The sequence below is a fragment of the Psammomys obesus genome, unplaced genomic scaffold (genome assembly GCF_907164565.1).
Source record: "Psammomys obesus unplaced genomic scaffold, mPsaObe1.curated_primary_1811, whole genome shotgun sequence".
In the NCBI taxonomy this organism is placed as follows: domain Eukaryota; kingdom Metazoa; phylum Chordata; class Mammalia; order Rodentia; family Muridae; genus Psammomys; species Psammomys obesus.
The window spans coordinates 8,730,718-8,748,771 of record NW_026596085.1 but is presented as its reverse complement, the minus strand read 5'-3'; the positions used below and the strand labels follow the sequence as shown (position 1 = coordinate 8,748,771).

The 18,054-nt window shown below is 39.9% G+C and overlaps 1 protein-coding gene across 1 annotated transcript; it reads left to right on the top strand.

The window, feature by feature from the left end:
- The first annotated feature begins 593 nt into the window (after window positions 1-593).
- LOC129690979 (apomucin-like) lies at window positions 594-17,595 on the top strand. Its single transcript, XM_055626814.1, has 15 exons — window positions 594-723; window positions 1,836-1,967; window positions 2,709-2,744; window positions 4,477-4,530; window positions 4,673-4,726; window positions 6,131-6,259; window positions 7,290-7,343; window positions 8,947-8,976; window positions 10,523-10,554; window positions 10,648-10,810; window positions 11,115-11,152; window positions 13,628-13,738; window positions 16,010-16,049; window positions 16,658-16,766; window positions 17,421-17,595. Exons 1-15 carry the CDS (start codon window positions 594-596, stop codon window positions 17,593-17,595), a joined length of 1,287 nt encoding a protein of 428 aa, XP_055482789.1.
- The last annotated feature ends 459 nt before the right edge of the window (window positions 17,596-18,054 follow it).

Here is an 18,054-nt window from a genome sequence, read left to right as displayed (position 1 = left end):
ACAACCACCACCACCACCACAACTGCAACTACCAGTGGCAGATCAACTACTACAGCAACAGAGACAACTGTATCCTCTGCCCCGTCGACAACTGTGTCCAGTGGGACCACCACACAACCACCTGAGAGCACAGTGCGGTCTACTGTGACTACTGCAAGAACGACTACATCCATGGCACATCCAAGCTCAAGTGGACCTTCAACATCTCAGGCAACACAGTCAACCAGAGAAACTGCTTCTGAGCCAAGGACAACACGCACGTCAACTGTGACTACAACGCTCTCTTCACCAACCCAGAAAGAGAAAACAACATCTCGACCATCATCTCCACCAACAGAATCAACTACAGCATCAGTTTCTGGAACAACCACCACCACCACCATCACCAGTACAACTGCAACTGCAACCTCAAGTGGCAGATCAACCACCTCAGTGACATGGACACCTCCCACATCAGCTGGAGACTCAGGGACAACTGGACCTGTGCATATAGATGCAGCGACCACCACGTTCATGTCCAGACAAACGCCTGTTAGGACAGCAGACACGACTACTGCTGTTTTGGTTTCACAAAGTACACGAACAGATGATCAATGGAGTATGACTTCAGTTCAGAGACCTACAGTGACTCTAACCTCTGCTCCGTTGTCCCACGGGTCCAGTGCTCATTCTTCTTCAACTGGATCATCACCTGGAATGTCTACTTCTTCTGGGCAAACGTCTGTATCCAGTCATGGATTTAGTTCATCTTCTCCAGCATCAACATCTCCAGGCTCCACTGAGTATTTTACTTCAACATTAGAACAATCTCCTAGTGTGACTCTAACACTTGGGTCATCACCTGGCAAGCAATGGACATCTATTTTATCCCCTCAAGTACTGGTAAATACTTCACAGGCAGGTCACAGTACCACCAGCAGACAAAATAGGACAAGTGTACCAGGAATTGTGCCTGCGACAATGAAAGGCAAGTGTGATCAGCTGCCTTTAAAGGTTTATGGTGCCATGGTAATGGTTGACCCATGTCCATTAGGGTATATATAAAATTTATAATTAAATAAGTTTTTATTTCCAGAAATTGCTGAATACTCAAGGTTGGCAAAGCTCCTTTAGTTTGACTTTTCAGACTTCATGAGTAGTCTTTCTTTTAGAAAATATCAAACCCTGGTGTAGCATAATGATGAAGACAGGCACATGGGAAACTGCAGGCTCTGCCCAGTGCTTTTCGATATCAAAGCAATCAAAGCTCATCTGTGGGCCCTGCTAGTGACTAAGGAGAAGGATATTTTAGACCCAGCCTTGATGAAATTCAATAAAATATCCGAAGACCTGAATTTTAAGAGAAATTAAGAGATGATCTGTTTTATCAATACATGAATTTGAAATACATGACAGAATCTTCACTGTTTTTACTAAGACCATGTATGATATTATTTTTTTAAAGCCAGAAATAGAAAAAGTACTATGTATATTCTATACTGTCCCAGAGTAAGCTATGACCAATGTAACTGCACCTGAAAAGTCAGGCGAGGTCAGTGAGTATATGACTCAGTCTGCCACCTGGCATAAGGTTGTCTGAGAAATCTCCTAATGGCCATGGGGATGATTTAAGTAATTAATCTAATGATCACATCAAAATTGTCTACTATTTTGTGTTTCGTATCTTATTAGGTGATGGAGGTCTTTCATGAGAGAATAGGCAACTGCCTCCACCGAGTTTAATCAGGAAATGAATTTTATAACAAAGCAGTAGAATCTGAGGACAACAGGATGCTAATCTAGGTTAGGTAACATGTTGTGATTTTCATAGTGACCAATGTTTCATAAAAATGCAGTTTTGGCTATTTGCAACCAAGGATGTCAAGGAGAATTTCAGCCAGCCGGTGTAGCTGATGAGATGTGCGCAGGAGACCCGGTGTCGGAGTGGGTTTCTACCTTCCAGTCAAACATCCCTCCTGTGGTGATGGGTAAAAGCTGGGCAGGAGTGATATTATTCTTTAAAGGGAACTGCCAGTGGGGCCTCAGTTCTTACAAATTTACCTAAAAACAGATTAAAAAAAAAAAAAAAGGAAAAAACAACATTAAAATGAGTCAGTGCAGAAGCTGGCATACTTACTACATCTAAATATTGGGACAAAGTTTAAAACATTCTGTAACAGAATATTTGATTTGTTTTAATTGGTTTTGAACCGTGTGTCATGTGCCATGGGAACTGTATAAGGAAAAAAAATTACTTAGTTTTGAAAGAGTTATTAGGCAATAAGAAAATAAGCACACCAATAAAATTAATGTGACAGCAATGTGAAGTGTTAAAAGGTAGCATATTAAAGGGACATCTTCCCTCTGGCTAAAGAAAAATCACAGGTTCAAGCTTGATTAAATGAAGCACGGCATCAGGGAGTCCAGATTAAAGTTACCCATGTTTTTAGTATCCATTTTGCTTGTTTCACGTGGGTAGCCCAGTAGTGAGTGTTAGGATCCATAGGAGTGGCACAGGGAAGCAAGGCTGCCTCACAAGGTCTGAACATAGTACTGACACCTACCCAGAAGGCATAATGTTTCCCTCAGAAGGAAGAAGTACGGTTGTGTAGACATTCACGGCTCATTTTTAGTTTGATGATTCCTAACTTAGATGATTTCTTAAAGGAGCGTGTTATAATATATTTCTCAAACATATTTCATTCTGACTCTTGTCTTTTCTTTACTAGATCCACGTCACAAGATTCCAGACATATTCATTGCAAGTGAGTTGTGCGAAATATGTTTGCTTAATGCGTATCAACATACTATTCTTGTCTTTCCCACCTAAAAGTTCAAAAATAATAGCTGGAACAGGGAGGGTGGCACAGGCCTGCAATCTCAGCTGCCTGGACCCTGAGGCAGGAGGATGCCAAGGTCAAGGTCTGGGTAGATGGCCTTAATGAAAGAAAACCTGTCTCAAAATATCAAACAAAGAGTGGGAGTTTGGAGAGTGTCTGAGATGTATATATGCCTGAGTTGGATCACCTGAATCGCAAGTAACATACACATGCATGCTCTCTCTCTCTCTCTCTCTCTCTCTCTCTCTCACACACACACACACACACACACACACACACACACAAACACACACACACACTCATACACACAGGCATAGGCACATGCAGGTACATACACACACGAGGGGAGGGGGAAAGAGATTCTAAAAGAATGTGCCCATCTTCCAAAACTTATAATCTAATACATACATAAAATTTTAAGCATTATGTTACTATGCTCATAAATATCTTATTATTTTTTTTTAGTACCAACAAAACAGCCTGAAGTAACAGGTAAGACAATATGAGGTTATAAATGTGCATTGGACAAACAAAAAACAAACAAAAAAACCGGTGTTGTCTTAACTAGAACAGGGCACATTACAAGATTTGTCTCTATTGGGTTGAAGTGTTTGACATCATAGACTTCAAGTTAGATTTTGCTGTCCTTGCTTTTGCCTTCTCAATCCCTGTGCCTTCCCTAATCATGACAACGTGTCAATTCCCTTTCAGAACAGAGTGTACAGAACAGGCTGTGTACGGGTGAACAGTTAGACAGAAGTAACACAGAATAGCTGTCCTAGTATGAAAACCAAAGCTATGGCTCTCAAATATTAGCGCATCACCACTGCCGCCACCAGGGCTAGACGCGATGACTTTGACACAGCTGCACTGCTGAAATGGCACACCGGTATTTTTCACTCTTACCTGAAATACCCCAGACTTCATATCTCAGCTCTCTCACGGAGCCCAGGGGCAGTACTGGGACTGAACTCGTGACAGGTGAGGATGAGCAAGCCACGCTGTGGGTGTAAACGTGAGAGCTGGCTGCCGTTCTTATGACTTAGCCAGACCACGTCCGGTGACTTATCTAGAAGTGGGCCTTCGTGCAGAAAGAACATTGTGGTTATTCAGCGGCCGTGCAGCTTAGAAAAACCACATTGTGTGACACTTGATATTTTTAAGTCTACCAATGGTCTCTGCTGAAACAGGATGGGTGAGCTAATGGTTCTGCAGGGTTTCTCCTGTATGTAAAACTACATAAAGACATTCATGAGATCCCTCTCCTGAAAAATAGAGATAGCATAAATCAGCCTTCGAAATATTTATGGACATAGGTTTTTAATGTCCCCAAAGCAATAATAATATTAATTAGTATTTTCTTGATATTTAAAATTCCCAGTGAACCTACTCACCCATCATGTTCTTTCCTGGGCAGTAAATAAGTGTGTATGGGATAACACGTGCCTCCCACTTGTAGACTGAGGAATATTGCTTCAGCCTGAGAAGTCGATCCCTTTCTGATTGCATTTGAAGTGGGATAATCAGTGGAGAATACACCTTCATAGCAAGGGCAGGGTAGAGGGAACTAAATAAGAATCTGTAGGCTTCTGAAGAGTAAGTCTTCCAGAGACCAACAAAAGCCACCGTGGTGATGCCGGTCCCTTCTGTGTTTCAGTCACCACTGGGCTTGTCCGTGCCACAACTGTCGCCCCACACAGTTCCAGAACAGGTGAGTGAATGCCGTGACATGAGTATTCCATGTGGCTCCCACCGGTGGATGCTGCCTCTGATTCACAGGAAGAGGACCACAGGGTGTTTGCTGTCATCCTTAAATCCTTGTCAATAATTTCTTTCCTGTTTTGTTCTCTCAGAGGCCACAACTTCCCTGCGTGTAAGTGGAACAGCAAAGAGTGAGGCATCCACAGGTGAGGAGCTTGTGCCTTCCCTCCTGATAACACCTTCAAATCTTCCAAAAACACACTCTTTAATAAGCTTAATTGATAAGAAAATGATGGAGAAAAAGCAAAATAAAAAGGCTGTATGGCCTCCTTTAATGCCACAAGCTTACATGAGCTTCTGCAAGCTCAGTGGTTCCCAACCTGTGGGTCATGACCTCTTTGGCAAACTTCTATATCCAAAAATATTTACATTTCTATTCATAACAGTAGCAAAATTACAGTTATGAAGTAGAGAGAAAAATAAATTTATGGCTGGGGTCACCACAACAAAAGGGACTATATCAAAGGGTTGCAGTATTAGGAAGGTTGAGAACCACCGTTCCAGGTGATCATGAATCTAAACTAATGACCACCCACATTCAAAGCAAATGGCGTTCTGGTTGACAGCTGTTGACAGCTGGTAGACTTGCTGTAGACATGAGTAAAGAGGTGGGCTGAGGAAAGGAATGACATTTTCTCTTTGGATCCCACCTGCAGGCTTGCCTTCACAGTCCATGACCACCATGGATTTGTAGCATTTAAGACTTGCAGGATGGAGAGCGCCACCTATTGGCCAGCATCTGCATATCAGGACCATAATTACTACATGCAATTTGCTTTTTCTTTTCTTTTTTTCTTTCTTTTTTTCTTCAAAAAGTACATACTAACATTGAACACTACAGTTTTCTTGTGGTTTTTATTATCTTCTGGTGACCAGATGCTAGAATGAGGACTTTTCCAGGAGAGAGATCCTTGAATGCTCTGCTGGCTAGTACAGCCTAAGGATGAAAACAGAACCACACAAGGGAGATGCTTGAAAAACGTTAGTGGGATGAAGTAACGTGTCATTTTGCAGCCTTCTCCTTATTTAAGAGTGAGCAGCAAGGTGGTTTCACCTGGAGGAGCTGCAGCTCAGAGAGTTTGAAACTGGGCAAGATAGATTAAATATCATTTTAGAGTTTCAGAGTCAAGAAATTCTGTTTTAAACGGATGAAATCAAAACACTTTAAGTAATTGACACATAGCATTCAGAACACTAATCTGTTTCTTCTTTATGAACCTCTGTCATGGCGGGCATCCTGCATAACCAGGTGAGGGAGAAATCTGCCTACTCACCTTCAATGCACTCTATGGAGAGGGAACCCCAGCAATTTATGGGAGAGAGAAAAACATGAGATGGTTCATTCCTTCGGAGGCAGTGGTTTATTCTAAAGGCACGTAGTAAGTGTAGGCTTGAGGGAATGATAAATTGGTTCACTCTTTCTGTGATTTCAGTCACCACGAGAGTAAGCCCCCGGTACAATGTAACTCCTGGGAGTTCTCACATTCACGAGTCATGAAAACAGTTGGGGAGATTTGTCTCTGAACTGTAGAGGTTGATGGCTTCCCTAGGGATAGCGTGTGAAGTCACAGGGCTGCACCCTTTGCAAACGTTCGTGGCCCAAGCGTTGTCCCATCTCTGTTCAGAGGCTACCACTTTTGCAGACGTTGGAATGCGCACTGCAGTTAGAGCTGCAGCTAGTGAGTCATTAGTGCTTTCAGTGTAGGTGGCTCTGCAGGGTCTGCAGGACGACAGGCTAGAGCAAAACGCATAGAAATGCTTCTTTTGACAAAACACACATGATCTTTTCTGCTGTGGCGCTTTTACAGTATTTGATAAAACATCAAGTGAACTGAGCTTGGTCCTTTTTCCTTCAGGCCTGTTGCTGCCACACAGTAGTTTCTTAGACATGACTTTACGGGGCTAAGAATGATGTGCTGTCTCATCTATCTTGCTGTTTAGCTATTACTTCAGGTTCAACTGCGGTTTCCAGAGACCTAGAGAATTCCAGTTCTGGTGAGTAGAGATGTTGAATTCACCATTATCTTTTTTTTTTCCTTCATGACTAAGGTCTCAAGAAATTAAAATCATTTCAATTTACTCTTTCAGGAGCCCCCACAGAAGCACCAGGCAACCAAAGCACAGGGGGGAAAACAGGTGAGCCCAGGAAAATCACTTCCACCGAAACAAAGCCATAGCAACAGGATGAGAGTTTGTAAGAAAACAGGGTTTATTTCTCCTTGGATAAAAAGGCTCCATTGCTGATGATAAAGAATGTGAATTTGTTCAAATCCATTCTGTTCTTCAGAGCGGTGGAAGTATTGCTATGGTTCCTCAGTCTTTAACCAAAGCACCAACACATGAATGTTGGCTATAGCACCCTTTAGAAATCTGTGTGACTTTGCTCCTAAGGAACTGAACCGAGAGTTTCTGGGAAGGAAGCAGGCCAGATTGGGGCGGGGGCAGTGAAACTTCCTTTTATGACACAAGTTGGAAGCCATTTGAGATAAAGGCTTTCGCCTGACTCTTCAGCCTGAGAGCTCTAGGTTGTTTTGAAACAGGGTCTCTTTATGTACCATAACCTGGTCTCAGACGTATAATCCTATCTCAGCCTTCCAAGTTCTGGGCTTCCAGGCTGTGCTGCAGTGCTTGACTCAGTCTGAAACTTTAGACAAGAAGGTCTTGGATGGTGCTGGTCCTGGAATCATCTATACTTACTTCCTTTTGCAGATTCCACTTCAGTAGCAGCTAGAGTGACAACCAGCCCCTACATATCCCAGCCAGGTAAATGGAAAGATCCGGTAGACGCAAATGAATCCTATGCGATTTCTCTCTTCCACTCTGGGTCCCCCTTGCACAAGAATCACTAAGGTATGAATCATACAGGCATGATATGAATTCTTATCATTGTGAGTAAAACACTGTGTTGTCATCCTCCTTGTCCTAGAAACCACCGCAAGAACAACAGAAAGTCACGACACTGAAAGCAAAACAGGTCAGTAAGAGAAGACCTTCAATCACTTCACGATCCATTGGCATTTTCTATATTTAAAATGTAATAGGCTCTCTTGCACACATAAAAAGCGAAACAGGGATTGCCACATTGTAACCATTTTATAACATGGGGACACAGGATAGTATAGGCACAGATACTATTGTTAATGTTTATTGTATTGATCATTCAAAAATATGTCCAAAAATTATAATTCCATAGTGGAGGAGAGTAGAGGGTTCCTTTCTGTTTTCTGATTGATAGCCATGAGTGAAGGCACCAGAATGAAGATGGTTGAGGTTGATACTGGCTAGGTGGTCAGCAAATTTCTCCCAAACATGGGTGAGTTCAGAAATCAGCCACATGCTGGCAAGGCAAGTGTGACGGTCAAGGAGGAAAAATTTGGAAGTACAGAAAAGTTTATGAAAGATTTTAGCTCCAAATTTAAATGTGACTCTATCCTTATGACAAATGGGATCCTTCTTAGTTTTATCAGGAGAATGACATGCTCGGAGGGCTTGAAGGAAGCGACTCTTACAACAGTGTGGAAATTAAATTAGATTATTATTCTGATATATATATTCATAATTTTTCTCTTCCATTGCTGGATTGTACTATTATTAAAAATTAGGAGCCATCCTAGATTGCCTTAAAGATTGAGAGACATTTAGTCTTTCAAATTTTCACATATTTTACTACTTTATTGTTAAATTTTGGTAATAATCATTTGTTGGAGTTGCTTTAAGTAAACATGGAGAAATTTTAAATTTCTTTTAAGAATGCCCATTCTAGGCTAGTTTGATGTTTTTTGTTTTTTTCTTTTGGTAGGATGAGACAGATAACAGTACAAATTTGTCTTTCGGCAACTTTGAATTAGAGTTTGTAATTCAAATTGTGAAAAATATGGCTGGCCAAGTACCTGTGAAGTATAGAAACTCAAAAGGATACATGTATATTATCTTCTTAGAGCTTTTTTTTTGAGGGGGGGGGAACAGAATTGAAGAATTTCAAGAAGTTTTAAAGAGAATAAATGTTCTTAAGATCAAAACTATGTTATTGTAATTATATTCCCAAGTAGTGTAATAGTCCCTGACTGTTTATTCACTGGCTTATTCATCAGAATTCTTCCCCAAGAAAAATTTCAAGGTTATTTTTTTAAATTTAAAAAAATTTTTAAAAATTTGATTAAATTTTGAGATCTAAAAGAAACTCACTACAATAGTGGAAAGTCAAATGCCATAAACAGCACAGGGGGGAATGCCTGGGTGTGTTGCCAATTATTTCATCATTATAGGAATGAATCAGGTAAATGTATTCTCTCCAGCACCACGCCATCATTCCAAACACTTCCAGGGCTGATGGTTTTTTTTGTTTTGTTTTGTTTTGTCTTGACAGTGTGTCCAAGCACCCTTCCACCAACCCCAGGTGAGTGCCCCCCACGGCAGAGTAACCCTTGTACTCCAAGTATCTGAGGTCCCTCCAGTACATGACTGCTCCCAGAATGTTTTGGAATAAACTCAGTGCACGAATCTGGCTTTTACTTGCCCAACAGTGTATAATAGTTATTTCCTCATCCACAAACAAATGCAGCCAAACAATACAGGCCCGCTCACCTGCCAGCGCTTTCACAAAATTATGTATCTTGATAAAAGGTAGTCAATGGAACAGCTCTCACAACAGGAAGCCACTTAACAAATACACAATACAACATTTGGGGATTTGTTCTCATCGAAAATTGCAGGTGTGTCTCAGTTTAATAGTTTCTGGGAAATTTATTGAAGGCCCACTGCTTTTAAGATAATGTAATGTAGTTTGCAGGGTGTAATTGGGAAAGAAACTAGTTTTGACCTCATGTAGTGGGAAAGGGAAATTTTAAAAAACACAGCTTTCATGTAAGGCAGACAAAGTTCACAATAAGAAGTAAATATGCATTCTGTGTAGAATGCAAGTTGTGGGATTGGAATTTGACAGTCATAAGTAGACTATTCTAGATCCAAGGTGAAGGGAGTGTCATTAATATGGGAGACCTCAGAAACCAGAGTATTTGTTTTAAAAGACTAACATTTAAAATAAAAACAATTAGGTAATTTGGGATCAGGAAAATTACCATAGTTGTGGTGAAGAGAATGGATTAGACCAGAAAGGAATCTCAGCAATTGAGCTGCTAGATTGATGATGATGATGGGGTGGATTTGAAAGGAAAGGTTTAAAGTAAGGGTGACAGAAAGGGACTTATAGGAAGTTTAGATGACAAACGGTGACTAGTGAGCACCTAAATCTGATGTGCTTTAATAACTGAAAGAGCATTTTAATCTAGAAGAGAAATCTGTGCCTGGGGCAAGAAGACATAATTCTGTCTTGTGCATTTACACTAGAGGTTTCTACAGCTCTGCTGGGGTAGTGTATATTCAAAGAGCTACAGTAGCGTCCATGGCTCATGGTCCATATTGTACATCACAGACGAAAGGTCCTATTGAAGATACTAGAGACAAAATGAGAGGAGGAGGTGTGGCAGGGTTTTCTGGCTGTTAAATTTAAAGAAAGAACATTTTATTTTCTTAACTATGAAAGTTAATGTCACCTGTGACAGGGAATTCACATGACTGATTAAGGGACTTTGGATCTTTGAATTTGCCAGCGATAATGTCTTGGTACCGACTGGTTTGTAGAGATCGAAAACAGTCTTACATGACAGCGAGCTGGATAGTGTACACACACACACACACACACATACACACATACAAACACACTCATGCACATGTGCACATATACATGCAGGCACACAAACATGCACAGACACGTATACAAAACGCTTTGCCAGAAGCAGGTGGGGGTGGCTTATCCACCTTCAGACATTGGCCTTGGAACTCTTGACATCAGTTACAGTATGGGCCCCCTCCTGGTTGTGTATAAACAGCAAGTGGTTGTAAACTACAAGATTTGATTAGCATGTATCACTTTGTGTTAACAGTGTGCCGCGGTCCACTGGGAGAAGAGAAATCTGTAAGCATACAGCTCTGTTCCACTTGAATGCAAACTTTTCTTTCTACCACCTTGTGAAAAAAAAAAAAGTCTAAGCATAGTTTGTATCTGCAGCCTGGAGACATATGGACATCTAATTGCCATCAATGTACGTGTACTGAAGCTCAGGCCGTAGACTGCAAATGGAAAGAGTGTCCTTCTCCGCCCACATGCAAAACTGGAGAGAAGCTGATGACATTCAAATCGAATGATTCTTGCTGTGAAATTGGCCACTGTGGTATGTGTCTGTAATCCATTATAATGAACTAAATCTGTACATTGTTTGCCCTATTATACATCAAGGGATAATTCTGAGCTACTGTGTCACACATGACATTAGGATCTGATAAATAAAACAGAATTAATATTCCTTAAAACTTATTGCTCTAATAAAAACAAAATGCAATTAAGAGATATTAACAGCACCATTAGGATAAAAGGCAATGATAATATTTTAAAGAAAGCAAAATTGGTCGATAAGTATCTCATCTAAAATTTCTCCTTCATAAATAGTAAGGAAGTATATAACATTTATTTTTCAGAACCAAGAACATGTTTATTTAACAATACTGAGTATGAGGTAAGTCTTTTCATCTATTTTATTTATATAATCATATGAATAAATGCAATGCTAAGCCACACCAAGGGGCTTCCAGTGTATAATATTTTTTTAAAAAATGGTTTTAAAAATACTTTGGTAAAGTTCAAGGATAAGTTTTTCTTTGTCTACACTATTTACATAAAATGCAGCGCTTGCCATGCTTCTTCCAAAGGAAGCGGCACTCGTGTTCATTAACCAGCCAGCAGTCGAGCTGCAAACAGCATCTCCCCAGGGTCCTACCAGATGGAGAAGACATCCTGTGCAACATTCAAATTGATGAACAGAGAGAGCTCAACTGTAATTACAACCAGAAAGATCAGATGGCCAAACTGCCAGAGATCAAACAAGAAACCTCAAGGGCTCCACCCGACACGAAGGGGCTTAGGCTCTACAGGGCTGGGGCTGGGCGGCTGCATTCACAGTTAGGGCAGGACCTAACCTTCCAGAAAAGGCTTCATGAAGCCATGGATGTTCATGGGTATGAACACTCTCAGCTGGTGTTGCTAGATGCTTACAACTCAGACTAAAATAGACGAGACTGAGAAACACAGCACAGGATGGGTGTTTTACTCTCACAAGTCATTTGCCTCACTCAAACCTCAGTCTGCTTCTTTGAAACTTTCCATTTCCAAAATTGGTACGACTCTAGAAACCACAAAAGGTAATGGGTAAAGACAGAAAGGGAAATTCCAATAATTGACACGAATAGAGGTTTAAATAGTAAAATTTCACTTTATTAGGGAATTTATCTTATTGCCTAAGGACCTAAATTAGAGATTCTCAATCTGTGGGTCATGACCTCCTAGGGGTCAAATGACCTTCTCACAGGGGTCATATATCACATATCTTGCATATCACGTATTTACATTACACCTCATAACAGGAGCAAAATTACAGTTATCAGGTATAAATGAAAATTATTTTATGGTTTGTATGAAAGGGTCGCACATAAGGAAGGTTGAAAACCAGTGGTCTAAATTAAACACTGTTTCTCAGACTTTGCTTTGAATGTCAGACAGAAATTAATTACAAAACAGTCCTGTTGTGGGTGTTAATATTTACTATTGATATCTTTTAGTTAAGCAGCGATTAGTCCTAAACAAGCTGTATACCCAAATTACCACATAGAGACTGGGATTTATTTAATTAACTGAGAGCACAATGCTGGGCAATAGTTACTCCATCCTAAACCTCCAAGCCCTCATTGTTTCCTACCGTTCAGATTTCACCCATTATACTTGCTTTTAGTCATACCTTAGGTCTGGTCCATCTCTCCACGTGGTTCCAAGACCTCTCCTGCTGATTTTCTGCTCTTCTCCTCCTCCCACTTGCTTCCTTCTCCTCCCCTCTCCAGACCAGGATGTCCCACCTTATCCTCTCCATTGCTCAGCATTGGGACTATTTGTTTAATTGACAATATAGAGAACAAATGGTGGCATATTTACACAAACTTGAGACAGGTGATGCTTAAAATAAGCATCACAATGCAATGTCCAGATTGAAACTAGATAGTGGGGTTGAGAAATCAGCATCTGAATGAACAAGGGTAAATTGTATACATTCCAAAAGAATATTATACCAACATAGTCCAAAGAGCTTTAACAAATATAGACGTAAGGAATCTTGGGAGGATTAACATTACCACTACTTTAAAGATTTATTCATTTTTATTTGTGAGTGTAAGTGTTTTGTCTGTGTCGATGCATGTGTACCACATGAGTTCTTGGGCTCTCAGAGGGCAGAAGAAGGTACTGGATTCCCTGGAACTGAGGTGTAGATGGTGAGGCTCCATGCAGGCACTGGGAACCAAACCCTGGTCCTCTGAAAGAGCAGCAAGTACTCTTCACCACTGAGCCACCTTGGCAGCCTTCTTCATCTTCATTTAAGTTTTTTCCTATTATAAGGGTGTGAGCAAGTACCATGGCACTTGTGTGAAGGCCAAGGGTATCTTTTAAGCATTAATTCCCTCTTCCTACAGTGGATTCCCAGGGTCCAATTCAAGTTCTCCATCCATCTTGCAGCAAGGACTTTTACCTACTAACACATCTTGTGGACTCATGAGACTTAATTCAATAAACTTCTTTGTGTCCTTTTCTCCACTGAAGATATCCTTGAAGCATAGAGCACAACAGTTGTTGAACTTCTTGCATACAATAAAACATTCTTTTTTGAAGACTGTTCTTAGACATATAACACAGTGGCTGCCATAAGTTTTATTTTGAAGCCTGAGAATCTTGATGCATTCTGTGCTCCCAGTGGAGAATTTTGATTTATTCACTCAAGTTGAAGATATGCAAACCACCTTTCCCTAACTGTTTACTTGACCATTGAAAGTGCTGCTTCACAGATAATAAAATCAGAAATTTAATTTCTCTTTTTATGCCAGTTTTTAACGGGTAGGTTAAATTATACCCCAAGGCAAATAACCCTCTTCTCCCCTCACTTACCTTGCAGATTGGGTCATCGTTTGACGACCCTAGCAATCCGTGTGTCACCTACACCTGCAACAGCACTGGCTTGGCGGCTGTGGTTCAGGACTGCCCGAAGCAAACCTGGTGCGCAGAGGTAAGTCATGTTCTTAACAAAGGCAAGCCGGGACCCTCTCACGCTCAGCCCAGATCCTTCTCATCTTCCTGCTCCTTTGGAAAAGGCTGGCCTTTGGCCAAGGGACATAGATTGGTTGTTAGTTTCATGGATATTTATGCAAATTCATGTATCAAGAGGCACGTGATTCCAGAAATGTCAGCTTTTGTTGAGCATATTCTTCATACCAAGAAAGGCTTTTATTTTTCCAGGTCCATACAGCTCAATTTAATGCTATTCTAAAAGTCGGTTATATACAAAAAACTTAGCTTTTTAATATTTATGTTTTTAACCTAGGTGTATGAATGTTTTACCTACATGTATGTATGTATACCATGTACAAGAGGTCAGAAGAGGGTGTTAGGTTCCGTGAAAATGGAATGTGGAGGATAAATTGTAAAGCCACCACATGGCTTCAGGGAAGTGAATCTGGGTCTTCTGCAAGAACAAAAAATTCTCTATCTCTTCCTCTCTGTCTGTCTTTGACCTTATTCTGTTCCTCTCTTTGTGTAAATTTGACTGTAGATATGTAACAATAAAAATTAAAGAAGAGAGATTATAAATTCAAAAAGGAATGGGGGGCATTAGAAGTATTTGATTATGTAATTAGATTTTAAATAAATTAAAAATTTTTTGAGTACAAAATAAAACAAGTACTACTACTTCTAATAATAATAATAATAATAATGCAACAAGTACTCTGACCTATTGAGCCAAATATCCTTTTACTATTTTATAAACAAAACTAAAAATCTTTTAAAATAAAAGCTCATGGAAGATTAATTACTTTCTATAAAAAGTTAAATTCTCTAAGATCAGTATTATATATCTTTGTGCCACAATCGTCATTTCTCTGCCTCTATATTTTAGTTTCCATTATCATGATGAATACCAAGATCAGAAGCAACTTGGAGAGGAAAGGGTTTATTCACTCCATCACTAGGGATGTCAGAACAGGAACTCAAGGCAAGAATCTGGAGGCAGGAACTGATGCAGAGACCATGAAAGGGTGATCCTTAATAGCTTGCTTCCCATGGCCTCCTCAGGCTGCTTTCTTTTCTTTTTTTCTTTCTTTCTTTTTATTGTCTATATCTATCTCTCTATCATTTTATATCCTGATAGTAGCCCCTCCCTCATCTTTTCCAATTCCCAAACTCCCTCCTTTCCTCTTCACCTATTCCCCTTCCCTACTCCTCCAAAAAGGGGAGTCATACCCCACCACCAACACATCAAGTCCCATCAGGACTGAGCACATCTTGTTCACCGGTGACCTGGAAAGGCAGCACCTTGAGGGGGAAAGGCCCAGGAGGGGCTAGCAGAGACTGAAGCTCCAACCAAGGACCATGTATAAACTAGACGTAGGCCCCTTACACAGCTGCCTATGGGAAGCTCTGTCTTTTGTTTTGTTTATTTTTTAATTTATTCACTTTTTTAATTTATTCACTGGTAGTAGTAATGTCTCATCCTGGTCCTACCCTTCTTCCTTCTTCCTCTCCTATCTGCCTGCCCTAATCCTCAGAAAGGGGCCTTCCTCTTCTGCCAACTAACCCCAGCCTATAAGTCTTCTCAGGACTGGCTGCAGCCTCTGCAACCACCCAGAGAGGCAGTGCCTACCGTGAGGTGGGCCTACCTTTATTCACCATTAATCAAGAAAAATGCCCACAACCTTTCCTACAGGCGAACCTAGTTGGGACAGTTTTAAAATGAGGCTCACTCCTCTCAAATGTTTCTAGCTTGTGCTAACACACTCAATATGTTGTTTTTAATATTAGTTAATGCTTAGTATTAAATTATCACTTTTCTTTCTGAATCTGTAATTTATAACATAATTTAAAGCATTGTTTTAGAAGTCTACTAGTGTATTTCAATAGTTTACTTGGATTTCAACTAAAGAGTTAGGAAGGTTTGATTTTGAAAAAAAAAAAGCTTAAGTGTGGATCTTTAGTAAAAGAGGCTGGTGGTATCTGTGCCGTGTGAAAGAATTTTTCCTTTGAATAATATGAAGCATAATTTATTTTCTTTCATATTTGCATATTCTTTTCCCTTTTTGCCCTGCCATTGTAAAAATCTTAGTCTTAAACATTCACTCTAGTGTTTATTACCAAGTTCAACTTCTTCCCTTCTTGCCTAGGCCTAGAGGTGATGACAGCAAGTTCATCTCTTTTGATTTCCCTTTCCTATTGCTGCTTTAGTATATTAAGAAATGTCACATTTCATTCACTATCAAATATTTCAATTTTTTTGTCCCTACAGAGAGAGAGAACATATGATTCAAAGAAATGTTGCTATACATGTAAGTTAACTTCTATACACGGAGAAATATCTAAGTGGTAGAAAAAGTAGTATTTCTTTAAGACAGAATAACAATTAGAGGAAAATTTATCAGTTGTGTTAAAACGCAGAAATCTGGGTTGTAGTATAGCTTGCCAACTGATATGTTTGCAAAAGGTGTTATAGTTCTTTATTGATAGTAGTAGCTTTTCTTGTAAAAATAAGCGATTATGTTTACAATTTTATTCCTTTATTTTAAAAAAATGACTACTTTTCTATCCTAACAGCAGCAGTCTGTGCTGAAAATCTGGATGTTAGAACACAAGGTTATGTAATTGGCAATAAGAACAGGCTTTCAGCAATGTCCCATCACCTCTCTGCTCTGACTGTCCCCCTCCTCTTTCTTCTTATCACTTCCCCCTTCACCTGTCATGTAATCATAGCAACAATCAGACAATACCTATTCAAGTATTATCCAGGTGCCTTTTGGAGTGGAGGCTGAGACAGTCATCTCCCTTAATAACATGGCGAAGTAGCTAACACACTTTTTCCCTTTGGTTGAGATGATGTACGTTAGTAAGTGTTAAAGGTTAGATCTCACTTCTTCCTCTGTCATACACCTGGCTTTAGGTAAAAGTGACTGCAGAACCGCTCCCGTGAAGGTAACCATTAAATACAACGGTTGTAGGAAAAAGGTTCAGATGGCAAGATGTGTGGGAGAATGCAAAAGGACCGTCAAGTGAGTTTCCCTTTCATGTGTTCCTTGCGTTAACTAGCTTGCTGCTTATAGAGGAAATCAGGCTACATCACTTAGGGGAGTCTGACATGAAAGAACTACCAGATTAAGGACACAATTAAAAATATATAGAACACTGAAACCCAAGAACTAAAAGTCATTACCTTAACAATTAGTTTTTCTGAGGTCCTTTTCTAGAGATGCTTAATATATTCATGGTAAATGCATTCATTTTCCTGCTGTGACTGTAAAAAGGTACTTATTTAAAGAAGTAAATTGCTCAAATCATAAAGTTGACTCTTAGAATGGCATTATATGTTTTCCTGAACATACAATCTTACACATAGATTAACTTAGTGAGAAAATTTGTAAATGTGATATTGTTTTAAACAGACTTTTTAATATTTTTGTACAATAATGTTTCCAATATGCAGTTACAACTCTTTTCTTTTAATCTCATTTTTGTCTCAAATGCCAGTTGTCACTGATCTACATCAGAATTTTGTAGTTGGGAGGGACACAAGGTCTAGAAAAGGAACGCATTAAGGAAGACTATTCAGTCATTTAGGAAGGTCATTAGAATGTAAGCATTGCTGTCAAGATGTGCAGTGTTTGCAGATATTCTGAAATATTTATTCACTAATTCCTTTCTTTTAGGTACAATTATAATACCCATCAATTGGAGAATTCATGTTTCTCCTGCCGTGAAGACAACTATGAGTTAAGAGACATCGACCTGGATTGTTCTGATGGTAGCACCATCCCTTACCAATACAGGCACACAACAACTTGCTCTTGTCTGGACCAGTGCGCACAGTCTACAGCTAGTTAGTACCTGCATTGCCCTTCCAGTTGCACTCAGTTATAAAAGGAAAGAAAAGCAATCGTTAAATAATGAGAATGGACAAATATGAATATGTCTTATTCAGGAAGTGAGGCTAACAGTGAGGCAATATTGTTATTTTGTTGTTAACAGTGCCTGGAGAATAAACGCAGTGTTGCAAAGACTTGGTGAAGATGTGGGTTTCTTTACACAGTATGAATTCTGCACAAGCCAGTCACAGCTCTCAGTGTCTTCAAGCCAGTAATCCTCTCACTACTTAATGAGAATGTACTCTCCATTCCTTTTCATTTCCCTGTCCCAGCTGCACCATTACTTTCACTGGGCCGTATCACCCTCTCCTGGGACACCTTGACTTCCTCACAGTTCTCAAGAGTTTTATTTATGCTCTTGTTTCCCTGTGCATTTTTCTAGCTATTCCTACAACGTTTTAAATCTATAAACTACCCT

Bases quoted from the DNA above. Each gene is read 5' to 3' on its own strand.
- LOC129690979 (XM_055626814.1), top strand. From the start codon at position 594: ATGGAGTATGACTTCAGTTCAGAGACCTACAGTGACTCTAACCTCTGC. The intron at 8,977-10,522 runs GTGAGTGCCCCC...TTGTGTTAACAG, and splicing joins CACCCTTCCACCAACCCCAG to TGTGCCGCGGTCCACTGGGA. The intron at 16,050-16,657 runs GTAAGTTAACTT...ACCTGGCTTTAG, and splicing joins AAAGAAATGTTGCTATACAT to GTAAAAGTGACTGCAGAACC.